Source organism: Marmota monax, unplaced genomic scaffold, assembly GCF_021218885.2.
Source record: "Marmota monax isolate L192 unplaced genomic scaffold, Marmota_monax_Labrador192_F-V1.1 WCK01_AAM20220418_F8-fsc00027, whole genome shotgun sequence".
NCBI lineage: Eukaryota > Metazoa > Chordata > Mammalia > Rodentia > Sciuridae > Marmota > Marmota monax.
The window spans coordinates 10825358-10840275 of NW_026694617.1; the positions used below are offsets into that span (position 1 = coordinate 10825358).

At 33.6% G+C, this 14918-nt stretch overlaps 1 protein-coding gene across 4 annotated transcripts in view; it reads left to right on the forward strand.

The window, feature by feature from the left end:
- The window catches only part of Ptprz1 (protein tyrosine phosphatase receptor type Z1), a 183360-nt gene that overhangs the window by 117920 nt on the left and 50522 nt on the right, over window positions 1-14918 (forward strand). For all 4 annotated transcript variants that reach the window (XM_058572131.1, XM_058572132.1, XM_046422389.2 and 1 more), the window contains exons 9-11: window positions 5706-5890; window positions 7302-7428; window positions 14378-14424. In XM_058572131.1, coding sequence (XP_058428114.1) covers window positions 5706-5890; window positions 7302-7428; window positions 14378-14424 — 359 coding nt within the window. The remainder of the gene's footprint in view (window positions 1-5705; window positions 5891-7301; window positions 7429-14377; window positions 14425-14918) is intronic.

Consider the following 14918-nt stretch of genomic DNA (forward strand, 5'->3'; position numbering starts at 1 on the left):
TGAAATTTATTATTCCTTGTTTTGTGCACAGTCCTGTGGTGTTCCTTTTATTAGTGAATACACCACCTACCTTCTGTTTTTAGAACTGAGTTTGATAATAAGAATTGAAGATAGAATTTATGTTCAGGATGTAATTTTTACTATATTTAAATGAAAAAAAGTTTTCATTACATAAAATGAAGGTAGAAAATATAGATAAGTGCACTTTAGAAAATAAAAATTCCCTATTAATGTCACTACTCATATAGAGCCACCATGAGGATTTTGGTGAATAATCTTCCAAATTTTTCTCTTAAATTAAAATTACATTATATCTCACAAAACAGGACTGTATTACATATCTGTTTTTTATTGTCTGTATTGACATCTATTTATTTTACATACTGACATAAATCTGTCTTTAATTTGGCATTTTAATTTTTATGTGCTAACCCACTGTATGGTTAAAATGTATAAAACCAGTTCCTTAGTTTTGGACATTCAAGTTATTATTTATATTTTTTTACAATTATAAATATCTAACATCCTCATTTTGACCAAGAGAGAAGATCCAGCATGGAAATTGTCAGAATCTTGCTCTTAATATACATATTTTGTTAAAATTGAATTTTGCAATATATGCTGCAAATTGTTGAAAAACCATGTGAGATCTATGCATGTATGTGCACCCTGTGAGGTCAGAGATGAGCCCTTTTTTCATTTTTGCTTTCACAGAGGACACTCAATAAATATTTGTAAATAAATACACATTTCACTAGAATTTTGAGCCTCTAATTTTTCATTTTTATGTAAAGCTACCAGTTATTAACAAGGCATTTTTTGGCATCATGGAATTAAATAGAACCATCTGGTGTTGAAGGAGTTATTAAAGCCGTCCTTTAAATAATACGTACCGTGTGTGAATATCAATGTGAACATGGTAAAAGTGTAAAAGAAGGTGAAGGACTTTATCTCTCACCCTGCAGCCCCAGATTTCTACATGCTGCCCTCTTAATGCTCTCATTATAAAATCAGGGTGAAATGTAGTGGGATAAAAGCTTGGGCTTTTAAAGCCCAGTTGACATTGGCTTTCAAACCCCACCACCACTACTTATTGGTTGTATAAAAATTGTCAAGTTACTTAATCTCTCCAAGCCTGTTGCTTTACCTTTTATAAAGGGCAAAAGTTAAAGATGGTCTCCTCATAGGGATGCCATGAGGCTTGAGTGAGCTGGAGTTTGCAAAGAAGCCCCATGCCTTGGATTTGATGTGCACCTGACCGAGAACTAGTATTACTGTCATGTGGATGCATGGATGAGAGGCAAGAGATCAGAGCGACTATGGAGTGCTGTTCAAATTTCCCATGTTCAGGGCATTCTAAAATAATTTGTCGAACAAAATTATAGAGTACTTGAAATCTCGTTTGCTAGCACCATAATATAGTTAATGTGAACTATTTTTTAAGTGACAAAATATAAAAGGCATAGTAGCATGATGGGGATGTCTTTGCAGTGTAAGTATGTGAATTATGAGAAATTTTTCTACCATTTCCTGAAAAAGGTCATGATGAATTATACACTAGTAGATGAACCTTCTTGAAGGTCAGCAGTTGTGAATAGCTGTTGTTAAGGTCATATGTACCATAAACACTATAATTATAATGAGACAAGTAAAATGAAGATTATTTGTTCCTTAGATTATGTGTTACAAATTGAGCTGTTGAGGAAGTTACTCTGTGTCTCTGGAGAAGATTGTGAAATAGTAGAATTTGAAAGTTTTTTTTTTTTTTTTTTTGTCTTTTATCTAAAGGGAATGATGTAACCATTCAGAGCAGGGATAGAACTTTTCTAATATATTTAACATTTGTATCAATGTTGACATTAGCTTTATTAAAATCCAACACCTCCCCCTGCCCCCCACCCCCCAGACAAGAGATCTCAACCTTGTGTTTATGTTCTGGGTCTATAATCCTTAAGCTTCTCTCATAGTAATTGTCAATGTACCTGTAAGGATATTTTTTAAATAAGGCTCATAAACTTCAAATAAGGATCTGGTAGATTTCCAAGTGTCCATTCATATAGTACTGTTGTCACGAAATATATTAAACTATACAGAATATTATATTAATGGGAAATAAGTGACCTGAACCTAGAGTAGTCTCAAGTAATTATGACATTTTTCTCTGCCATTCCCCAAGAATCATTGCCCTGTTTTTTCCTGTCCACCCACATTTTTAATCATAATACATGGAACTCAGACTATACCTTCTCCTGTGTTTCTTCCAAGGCAGGCAGGAGATCAAGGGAGACAAATGTAACCCAGAATCCCCTTGCCATCTGCATCAGCCTTCTTGATAAACAAAGAGATATGCCTCTTGACTACCAAGACATGCAGTTGTATTTCTCCTCTGTTTCTTTTGTTTGTTTGTTTTCTTTTCACTTTTTCCTTTTTTTTCATGACATCAGTACTTTGCCTTTTAATCTTTTGGTACTTTTTCCACGAGTCATGTACATTCCTATGTACTAGGTGTTCTTTTTTGATATAAGTAATAAGAGGATAAATGATAAGCCACAGAACTTTATGACAGCGAAAAGTTGGTGAAGCTTTACAACCTTGAGTGGAAAGTAAGTAGGATTTTGACAAACACAACCTAACTTTGTGTAAGTAACAGAGTAATTCTTTTAAAAGTTTATTGTGGATTCCCCTATGAATGCAATGGAGAATTTAGAAATTAAGGACACGCATTACATCTTAGCACTTACTAAATTTTAAGGGTTAGAAATCTATTACAGGATTGAGTTTCTTAAAGAGAAGGATAGCACCTTCTGCATCTGTATATCAAGAGTTCTTGGCACCAAATAAGTAGTGCCTGGAACCCAGCAGTAGAAAGTACAATTTAAAAATGTTCTTAAACCAGGACATTTATAACTTCTTGATAAATGAGACTTTGTGGGTAGGATCCTGTGCATTTGTATGGTTCGGAAGTACTTCCTTGAACTCTGTACTTTACATGGGCCCTGGGATGTGCCAGAGACTATCTCACAATCAGAGCCCTACAGGAACCAGGCTCTCCTCCCTGACCAGTGTTCCCTAGATACGAGTAACTGTGACCCAGATCACATGTAGCTAGTGAAAGGAATCAGGATGCAAGATGAGTCCTGAAGAAGGTGTGAAACCTAAACAGAGTTCCCAACATCCCTCTCTCAAGGAAAGCACATTCTGTTATTATTCTGTTCTGTGGGGGCTTGATGTCTATCTCCATATTGATCTGGAAATTCCTTCTTTTGTTTTACAATCCAGAGTATGTATGTATGTATATATATATATTATATAAAGTCTGTATCCCTTTAAAAAGATAAGTAGGTGGATTCCAATAGGAAATATAGGGAAAACCTGGAAATTTTGGTGCATATGACTCACTTCTCCCATGGTCACTGCCCAGCTTGATGTGTGAAAGCCAAGTAGGACATGGGATGAACCAGACTGTGATTTAAAAGATCTAGTCCTAACATGTAGAAGGGCAATCATTTGCAAAGATCATAGACTACAGACAGAGAAGAGGCCTTTTATAACTTGAACACTTTCTAAAGTACATATAGTCTTTCCCCCATAAAATTCTGTGTTTAATCAACTAAACAAGAAGATGCAGATTTATAATACATTACTAAATGTTGGAAAAAGGAATGCCTTTAAAATAAATTTCTAATTAAAATACAAGTTTGGATTATTTTTAACAACTAATAAACTCTTAAATATTTACAATAAAGAAAGTAAAGGAATGAAAACCTGCTAGCAAAAATATATAAACTTCTTTTTGGAGTCCTATTTTCTATTAATACTGTTCATACTCTTTGAAGTCATACTGTTTGATTGCTGCTGTTAAGGCAAGATAAGCATAGACATTCCAGCCCAAGTAGTTTTTTCTGCTTAGGAAATAGTCTTTTGGGAATTTTATAACTAATATTTTTGTATTTTCCTTTAGAGTTTGTTTATGTTTTTGTGTGCATGCATGAAACTAATTACTTTTAAACTGGTTTCATCTTGAAGAGTATAATTCACTTTAAATCATTCCCACATTCTTAAAAAAATGGATCAATTTTAGGAGAACAAAATCAACAATTTATATTGTGTAGAATCACTTTCCACATTCTGAAAATGGACTTGGCATTCATTAGAAGCAAGAGTCAAGCAATCCTGTGTTCCCAGTGCTAGTTTATGTGAATAGCCCATGTTGATATTTTGATGGTCTTCTGCCATCTGGTGGACATTCATGGAAGTGTCAGAAGATAGCATACATGATGCTCATTGTCTAAACCTAAATTAGAAGACATTTTCTTAGTCTCAGTTCATATTTTCGACAACAAAGGAATTGTCCTCTGATTCCAAAGGAACATCTCTCTCTAAGCTCTTCCGAAACAACAACAACAAAATAGTCTAAAGGTATCCAGTGAAAAATCAATTTTCTAACTCATAGTTACCCGTCTGTTTAAATTATATATTCATATTTTTATGAATTATTCATATTCTATTGCAGTCCTAGAGTACATATGGAATATGTACTAAATACTGCATATAAAATGTTACAATGTAAATAGCCAATTGTTAGTTGTGGGTGCCCTCCTGTGTTCATGAGGTAAACTGCAGACTGAAGAAATACCACATTCAGATGCAGTTGCGGGCATCTTTTCATTGAAACCCTGTAGCTTTGGTGTGCGTGATGATTGGTTGGCCTAAGTCAACCGAATGCTCCCATCTTGTGGCTTTATAACTTCAGGTATCATCTGACGACAAAGACTGGTTGTGAGCTTGTTAACTAATCTTTGTCCTAAAGAGAGCTTTCTTCTTCTCTGTTTTGCAAATCTGTCTAACCTGTGAAGGGATTGCATTTATTACTTTGCTTCATTAGCAAAGTATGATAAAATTTTGTAATTCTTCTCCTCCATGTTATTCCAGTCACATTATAAATGCATTTTAGAAAGACAAGTCTTCTAATTCCTGGGAATTATTTGCTTAACCTTAAGCTAAGTTCATCAGAAAAGAAGCAGTATGAACAGGTGCAAATAAAGCAATAATCATGGTAAAACGAAACAGACAGTTGAGATGACAGAGAATCGCTTTTGCAGAGATAACAGTGTGTATCTTAGAGGAGGTATTATTTGGTCAAGACCTTTCCTGAATGGAAAGGTAGAGTCAAACAGAAAGAGCATTTTTGCTCTGGTTCAGTTATTTTGAACCCATGCGGGAGTTCAATCCCTAGAGTCTTACTAAAAGGGTGAGTGACTATGGTATTTGAAAGTAGGGCCTTTGGGAAGTGATTGTATTAGGCCATAGAGACCCATGATTGAATCCTGGTGCTTTATAAGAACAGTGAGGGGGACAACACAGACACAAAGATACACATGTATTCCTGCATGACGTGATATGGCCAAGGGGACCCTCAACAGACCCTGTGCCTTGCTCTTTGGACTTTCAGCCTCCAGAACCGGGAGCTAAAGCTTCCTCTCTTTATAAAATAGCCTTCCTCAGATATTTTTTTTTGCAATAATGAAAAACTTACTGATACAATTTTAAGCATAAGCAAAAGTTCCATGATGCCAAAGCATTACCTTATGCCTTATATTGAAGTAATATACAACAAAAACCTTCACAGGATGTGTTTTACTTATTAAAGTCCTAGAAGTCAACTGTTATATCAATAACTATTATTTATTTTTTTTCCTCTGAAGTTTGTAGTTCAGAACCAGAAAATGTGCAGGCTGACCCAGAGAATTATACCAGCCTTCTTGTCACATGGGAAAGACCTCGAGTTGTTTATGATACCATGATTGAGAAGTTTGCAGTCCTGTACCAGAAGTTAGAAGGAGAAGACCAAACCAAGCATGAATTTTTGACAGATGGCTATCAAGATTTGGTAACTATAAGATTGATTGTTTTCATGTGTGATATTGTAGATTGATTTCCAAGGTAAGCACTTACAGATGCTTGTGTGTTGTTACCCTTGATTGCTTTTGACTTTGTGTGAAGGTCTCCCAGGGAAACAGAAGTACACTAAATTATCTCAAAATGACAGTGAATTACAGGAAGACCATGACTTTGCACACAACCTTATGAGTGTAGCTACATTTGTGCAGAAGTCTTACTGACTGAAGACCATTTAGTGTATCCTCCATCTACAAGTAAAAGGACTTAGAGAACTGCTAAATACCCACCCTGAGACTTTACAGTTGTGGGTAGAATTTGGATCAGAATCTCAGTGCCCCAAATGTCGTGAATAATTTCCTCCATCACACTGTCCCAGCACAGGAAAATTAGAGCAGGGACTCAAAAGTCCTTTTTTTTACATCACATTTCTAGGTAACATGTGAAGTGCTGATTGAGCCAGAACTTAGGGAGGTATCAAAATATGTAATTCTACCAGAAGATCCACCCTGCTACCTCCACCATGCACATAATTTTAAAAGAAGAAGAAGAAGAAGAAGAAGAAGAAGAAGAAGAAGAAGAAGAAGAAGAAGAAGAAGAAGAAGAAGAAATTCCTTATGTGCCCGAGCATCTCTGCATTAAGTTTTGCTTTCCTAGGGAAGAGTTGGCCACAGATTGGGACAGATTCACAAACCCTCCTCTGTATGTGATCAGGAAGCTGCCACTGCAGGACAAAGGACACTGGACTCCACATGCAGGCAACTGGAGCACTGCAAATTGTGGTAGTCTGAATTTACACACAGTTGTTATCATTATCTTGTTTAATAGCATATGGACAAAGTAGAGAGAATTTAACAATTTAGTTCAGTTGTCAGGAATCCAGAGATACTCAGACATGGAAAGCTGTGGAATTTATGAGTAAATATTTTTATTTCATGATTATATGAACAAGGTAATAGTTATCTTATTGCTTGTGTGTTTTTATATATGCACATATAATATATATAAATATATATATATATATATTATATATATACTCATTCAGGATAAAGAGAATTATTTTTCATTGTATTTTTCATATTTTTCTTATTTGCAAATATTACATGTTTCTCCAAAATATTAATTTTTAGTTCATGGTTCTCATTTATGAATTTGATTTCATTTTATGAAGCTTTCTAATCTAAATCTTAAAATTAGAAAACCTAAATACCTGGCTTCCCAATATCTTCATAATTCACACATATCACAAGGTCAACTTAATAGCATTGCGTAAGTATTTCCTTCAAGTTGTTAAAATATATTTTCCATTGAAAAATAAGAAAAAGTTTTCTGGGACAACTATCTAGTTTGTGAGTCATCTAAGAATAGCACACTTGGATACTTACTAACATTTTTTCTTTTAGGGTGCTATTCTCAATAATTTACTACCCAACATGAGTTATGTCCTTCAAATAGTAGCCATATGCACTAATGGCTTATATGGAAAATACAGCGACCAACTGATAGTCGACATGCCCGACAATGATGCTGGTAAGTGCTTCCCTGATATACCTTTATATATTCTAAACAAAAACGGGGCTGTTTTAATTACTGGATACATTGGTGCTTTCTTCCGACTTTATATTCTTTTGGCCAAAGTTTGGATCACCAGGTAATTTTCTGAGACATGAGACTGTTTATCATTCAGCAAATCTTGTGCAAGACACTCAGTAAATAGATTCTTAATATTGAACTTTTCCATTTGTAAAATAAGAACAACAAGCCTACTTATAATGTTTGTAATTATCATCAAATTCAAATTGCTATGTGAATATTGAGACTTTTATTTTGGATTATTAAGAACTGGTTTCATTAGTGTTCATTTCCTTTTTCAGCTCCCAAAATACTTTGTAGTAAGTATGTGCATGATCCTAAGATCATGTAAGGCATTTGAAACATCTGTATATAGCACCTCAATGGTTTATCTTAGATGTTTTTATCTCTGTTTTATAATTTGATCTAGGGGTGCTTTTCTCTTAGTTGATTTGCTCCTACCACTTCCCCAAAACAAAACAAATTGTTTCTGATTGTGTTTTATTTGCATGCATCTTTTCTAAGTATTATGGGAAAATCTTTTGATCTCAAAGCATATGCAATAGCTAAACAAGCACTGGCTATCATAATTTGACTGTTTAAAAATTTACATAATTAGTTTTCCTTTTGTCAGTGTAAGTAGTTTTCATGTAGTAGAATTGAAGAGTGTATATATGTATTTACATATGTATACATTCATATATATGCATACATAAGTGTAAATATTCTCTGGTCAACCCCATCATACAGCTATTCATTAAAATGTTTACAGGTTATTATGTAAATGAATAGTTACAAATTATACTAATGGTAGCATATTTCAGTTTTATGTACAGAAGGAAAACCGATGTGCACTGCTTTAACTTTGCTGCCTAAATGCTGTAGCAGGGACTATAATCCAACAAGAGCTTAAATAAAGGACATGATCAGAGGTCACTTTGCCAGAGTTGTTCTAACTCGTTGGCTTTTTAAGTTGGAAAATATGTCCAAGGGTACTAAATGTTATAATAGGTATTTTTCTAAACCACAGACTACAAAACTAGCCAATGTAGCTCTTGTTGATATTGATAGCTAATGATTATTACTACAATCATGATGGCAATATAATGTTTACTATGGCCTGCTCATGGCCTGCACATAACCATCTTTCCTATTGCCTTTATTTTGCATTGTTTTTCAGAATCAGGTTAGTTTTAAATGGAAGGTGAGCTCTAAATCTTATAAAAGGTGAGTTTCAAAGTACCTGACTATACTTTACCACATTGCCACCACATTGAACGGCAACAATACCAAAAGTTCCCCAGGTTGATCCACCCAGAAAACAATGTCATTAGCATCACAACATTGATTATGTTAGCCAATACTACACGTGAATAGATTAAACTATAGCATGTGAAAATCTCTTCTACCCTTATTTGCACATTTTATTATGAATTCTATTGAAGGGATTCACCTCATTATATTATCTTGGATTCATTATGCTGCTCTAGTTTCTGTACATAAAACAATTTCCCCCAGGATTTATAAAAATTAATTGCTTTAGACTGTTTGTACTTATTTACTCTAGACACTATGCCAGAATTCTCAACTGTGTGAATGTTTTTTATTTTTGAAAAACTTATTGCATATGAAAAAATAGATCAAATGTATATTTTCTATAGAAGTAATTTCTGAGTGATTTTTTGACTAAGTCTATTCACTTTGTACAAATAAAAAATGTTATAACTTAATTTTTATTTATTCAAAGGATTGAGACACTAATGAACATTGCTATAATGAAATGCTAGCTTGGACCACCATTTGATCTCCGTGGATGCCTTATTTCCCTTAAAGCACTTTTTACAGTAATTTTGTTTTAGTAAATGACATGATTTGATGTGATGTTTTGAAATGATATGCCTCTTAAAAGCCCAGGCTTACAAACCTGCATAGGATATTTCCTTACGACTCCTACAAAAAAAAAAAAAAAAAAAAAAAAATTCTTCATTAGTTATTCCATTTTACCCAAAGTCTGGGATTTCTCTGTTCTTAATAAAGACTATATTAGTTCTCTTAGAATTTATTCTTTCAGATTTTTAAGCCTGCAATAGCATCTCAATCCAGATATTTACAAATCACTATGGAAACTAGATTATCTTAAATACTGTTTCTATGGTAGACATCACAATAAACAGTAGAAGTCTCGACAGCAAGCTGGGTGCAGTGGCACACACCAGTAATCCCAGAGGCTCAGAAGTTTGAGGCAGGAGGATTGCAAGTTCAAAGCTAGCCTCAGCAAAAGCAAGGTGCTGAGCAACTCAGTGAGACCCTGTCTCTAAATAAAAATACAAAATAAGGCCGGGGATGTGGCTCAGTGGTCAAGTGCCCTCAAGTTCAATCCCTGGTATCCCTCCTCCCAACCTCCCATAAAAAGTCTTGACAGCACTACTACCTTCTGTTTGGGTAAAATAGATGTGGTGTCTACAAGATTAGTGAATTTTATAATATATGTGGCTAATATAGAAACTTGTGAGTGCTGGTTATTTTATAGTTTTTATTAGTACTGTTGCATTCTGTTAATCATTATGTTCCATTGCATTGGTAATATTATATCTTATTGAATTATTCTGTTATTTTTTATTTTCTAAATCTGTAGTACTCGTTGCTTTTGCTAAAAAGTAGTAGTGGAAATAATAAGTCCCCATTCTTTCATAGATTTCAGACATTTTAATCAGTAACTTTGAAGGAATACTCAGTTTTCAAAACTGTGCTTTTAACTCACTAATATCATTAAATCATACACTTAAATTGTTGATTTAATTACTTTATTGTTTGTACATATTACATTTGTTACTGTGTACAACAGTATCACCATAAAAACATTCAGTATTATTTCAAATTACTATTCTAAAATAAATGTATAAATTCATGTTCAGAAACTAATTTTTTCAACAATCCCTTTTTAATATTAAGAAGACATGTACATTTTTTTTGAAATCCTTTTTAGAAAATTACACTTATGAATGAGTAATTCACAAAATAGATCTATCACTTTGTAACTAAGCTAATCGTGTTCCTTTCTCTTCTATCATATAGAATGTAGATTATTTACTTATACAGGACATTATTTAAATAGATGTTCTGGAGCCTTGATAACTATGTGAGTTCCATTTAAATGCATGATGAAATTAAAACCAACATTTTTCCCCATTACTGTGTGTTTTTCAGTTGTATACACTTGTCTTGTTAAATTAATCTACATCTGTCCTTACTCTACCTGCACCATCGTTATGCTACTGATGTTATTATATAATGATATTTAAAATCACAGTTTGAAGCAATTGCAGTCTGAATTGCTTTTACTTTTTTTCCCTGTGAACCTTGGCTTACCAACAAATAATTAAATAAGCTTTGCTTGTCAACATATGTCAGTGGTGCTTTTTTTGTGTCATGTCATATTAATGTTTCCTAGTGAACTACTTTTAAAAGAAAGTAACATTATATGTGCCCTAAACAAACTCTGAATATTTCAACAGCTTTTGGTCAGTTATTGCCCAAATATGAATTTTAAGTGTTTACTGAAAACAAAAACAAAAAGAAACAGACATGGATGGTCTTCACTCTCAGACTTTTTTTTTTTTTTTTTGCCTTCAGGGAGTCTATTTTGCTAAAGTGAAAATATTCTATAAAACAGCATAATTTTTAAACTCTTTATGATATTCTGAGGCAGAACCATGGCTACTGAAATATCAGTTATCATTTGTGAGAAAACTACAGGAAAGGGGAAGCCCAACATGAGATCTGCTACCAATTGTCAGAGCTGGTCTAGGGTCAGTGTCTTGAACTCTCAGATCCAGAACTATGATTTCACTACAGTCTTTCAAATTTATTTTATTTCAACATTGCTCTGAAGAAGCTCAACAAAAGACTTCTGAATCTGGAGTGGAAGTATTGAAGAGTTCCTGGGAGACCTCACAATCGTAGAATGTTCAAATGATGTTCAGTCCAGTTTGAAACCAGAATGAAGATCCTTCCAAATTAGGTTATCCTTATCACTACAAAGTCACCTGCCATTGGGGTGGGTGATCACTCATGAGAGTGTTGTGGAACCAAGAGGGTCTCAGAGGGTTGTTTATGCCTAAATATGCAGACCTGTGTTGGTTAGCTTTTCATCGCTGTGACCAAGATATATGACAATAATAACTTATAGGAGGGAAGGTTTATTTTGGTTCACAGTTTCAGAGGTTCTAATTCACAGTCAGCTGGCTCCATTGCTTGGAGACCTGAGGTGATGATGCACAACATCATGGCAGAAGGATGTGGTGAAGGAGAGCTGCTCAGCTCATGGCAGCAAGAAGGCAGAAGAGAAAGACTGGAAGAAGATAAACCCTTCCAGGGCAGGCCTCCAGTGACCCACTTCCTACGAGTTATCAAGGGATTCATCCCCTGATAAAGTCAGCCCTCAAGATCTAATCATTGCCCAGAAGCTCCACCTCTGTATACATGAGACTTTGCAAGACATTCCAGATCAAAACTATAATAAGCCCCAAAGCCTAAAAAGGTCCAAAATTGTTTTCTTAATCCTTAATTGAAGTAAACAGCAATCTCAATGATAGTAGAAGTCATTGGGACTCCTTAAGGGATATGAGTGGATTAAAATCCTGCATTTTAATTTGTAGGAAACAAAATCCATATACTAATGCTGTAGTACAAGGATAAAAATGGGTCAAATGCAATACATAGTGAGACTATTGAAAGAAAATGAAATTAACCACCAGTGTTATAATTAAATATACCTCACTATGACCTGACAATGAAAGAAGAAAATTACCTTTGCCCATTGAAAATATGTAGTCAGGTGAAGTCAGACTATGTTTTTAAATTTTCAAACATGCTATGCATACTGAAAGTAATGAAATATTATTGAGATTTTTTTCTCCAGTCTCTTAAACAGAGAAAAGACTATGATATATATGTCAGTAACAAGTATTTAATTGTGATTAGTCCTTACTAACATTAAAATATTTCAAAGGTACATGAAAAGAGTGTCTCAAGTTGAAGTAGTTTTGATAAAATTAGATATGTCTTGTGTGCTGAATTTGGACATCTTTCCATGCATGGACTTCTCTAGTTGTAGCTTTTTGAAAATCATATCGAAGATTATTTCTGTCACAGTTTAGTGGCATCTTATTGTTAAATTCACATCTGTTGATTTTCTTGCAGGTTACAAAGATACAGTACTTGAAACGATTGAAATCATTTCAGTTTGGGAGCACTGAGAATATAGATCATGAACCAATTAGATAAATTAAATAGAAGGGAGACCAACAAAGTAGGGGAAGGAGGATGGGGGAGGAGGAGGAAAGGGAAAAAGGAGGCACTAGGGACAGAAATGGAGCAAATTAAATTCAGAGCATGTATGATTATGTCAAAATGAACTCAACTAATTACGTGTAACTCTAATTTACTAATAAAACCATGAAAAAAGAATGAAGAATATAAAAAATATAGGGTGGGAAAAGGATTTTGTAGGGCCAAATATAGAAAAAAAAAGAGAACACTAATGTTCCAAATAAAAGTTTCCAAACTCTTTCTTGGTCAATTTAACAAGCAAAAAATGAGAATTATAATTGAATACACAATTATTGTCTCTAGCTAATATTTTCACTTTTATAGCACAGAAAGTTATTCACGGTAAGTAACCTTAAAATAACTAAATTGTCAAGAACACTTACTGTACCTAAATCTTGGGCACTTACAGATTTTACTTGAATTCTCTCCTAAATATAATTCATGCATAGAACTATATTTTACCTTTATTTTAATTGCTATCTATAAATTTTCTGATAAAAAGAAACTCAGGAAACATCCATTTTGGAAAACAAGTCTGGGTATGAGAGATATTTAATGTTAATTCAATTTTGCTTTGCAGTTTCTGCAGAATATGCATTTCTTTTGAGGACAGGTAAAGACATAAATCAGAACATAAGTAGTATTGAGAGAGTACAGAGCCAAGAGCATCATTATGATAATCCTCAATCCCTCATAGTTACTCTGGCTACTATCTTCCTAATGACCTAGGCAGCTCAGATGAAACCTTTAGAAATTTTCTCTGAATCCTGGTAATTTGGCCATGTGGCTAGACTCCTTATTGGAGGGAGAGAATTAGCTCTTAGTTGTTCCTAACATTTGCTGACAGGTCTTCTTTTAGCTGAGAGATCCATGTGTTAGGAGTATGTTGATTCTGGTTGGTTGGGAAAAACAGACTTTGAATGGAACCAGTTATTGATATCTTTGCATATACAGTACTGAGTTTTCTGGAGAGAAGGTACTAGAAACATTATGCTCAGTGCTTCCTGCTACCAACCTAAGCTGGAACCTGCTGGAAAACACTGTCCATTTTACCTGGTGCAACACACTGTGTACAAAAAAAGCATTAGTACAAATTGAGGAGTGAAAAAGAATTATTTGACCTTTTAAGTCAGAAGAACTTAAAAGGAAAAAGAAGTCAAATAAGAAAACAAATCCTGCCAACTCTCCAGAAAATCCCTGGCATTTTCCCAACTGCTTCTGTGAGCCCCACTAAAGACAAAAGTAGCTGCACTGATGAAAAGTTCTTTGAATTTCTTTGCACTTACTTATATCAATCTCATTGTCCTCTCTTTCCTTCTGTATTTCCCTAAGTCTTGGGGCAATAGTGTAAGAGAAAGATCAAAGTTTTGAATCCAGTTACATATAAGTTCATGTAGGATTATATTATGTAGTGTTCAATAATGTTGAAAACTGAAATTTGAAATTTGTATTCATTTTGAAAGGTTCTGTACTTTCAAAGCTAACATCAGTTTTTCTTGTTTATTTCCCCCTTTTCATCCACAAAAGGCTGAAAGAGTTTAATAAAAAATGAATAACTTTGTTTTTAATTTTGTAGAATTTGACCTTTTTCCTGAATTAATTGGAACTAAAGAAATAATCAAGGTATTGTAGCTTTCTATTTTATGTTCAAATTTTTTAAATTAAAGTTGACTTTGAATTGTTATTTAGATATAGTGGTATTAATAAAATTTAATGTTACATTGTCCATTGTTTATTGAATTTGTGGCTGAGCTTTATAATCATGTAATTGGTATACATGACTTTTTATGAAAAAAATAGATACTTTGATTAATTTAATGCCAAAAAAGAGGTATGAAATTTTTGATAATAATGAAATAAAACAGTGAACTTTAAAAACAATTAGAACTATGAGATATAGCTATAAATTGGAAAATTTTAGTTCTCAAATTTGTCTCAAGTGCTAAAATAATATTTTATTAGTCCTTAATATTGATAATTTATTTTTAAATAACTTGATCAATGATTGATAAAATCATAATAAATATGAACCAAAATATAAATTGTATGTATATTTTGCCTGTTTATTATTTGTATTCAAATTGTTCAATGTTTGTTTCTAGCACAATGTCCTCCAA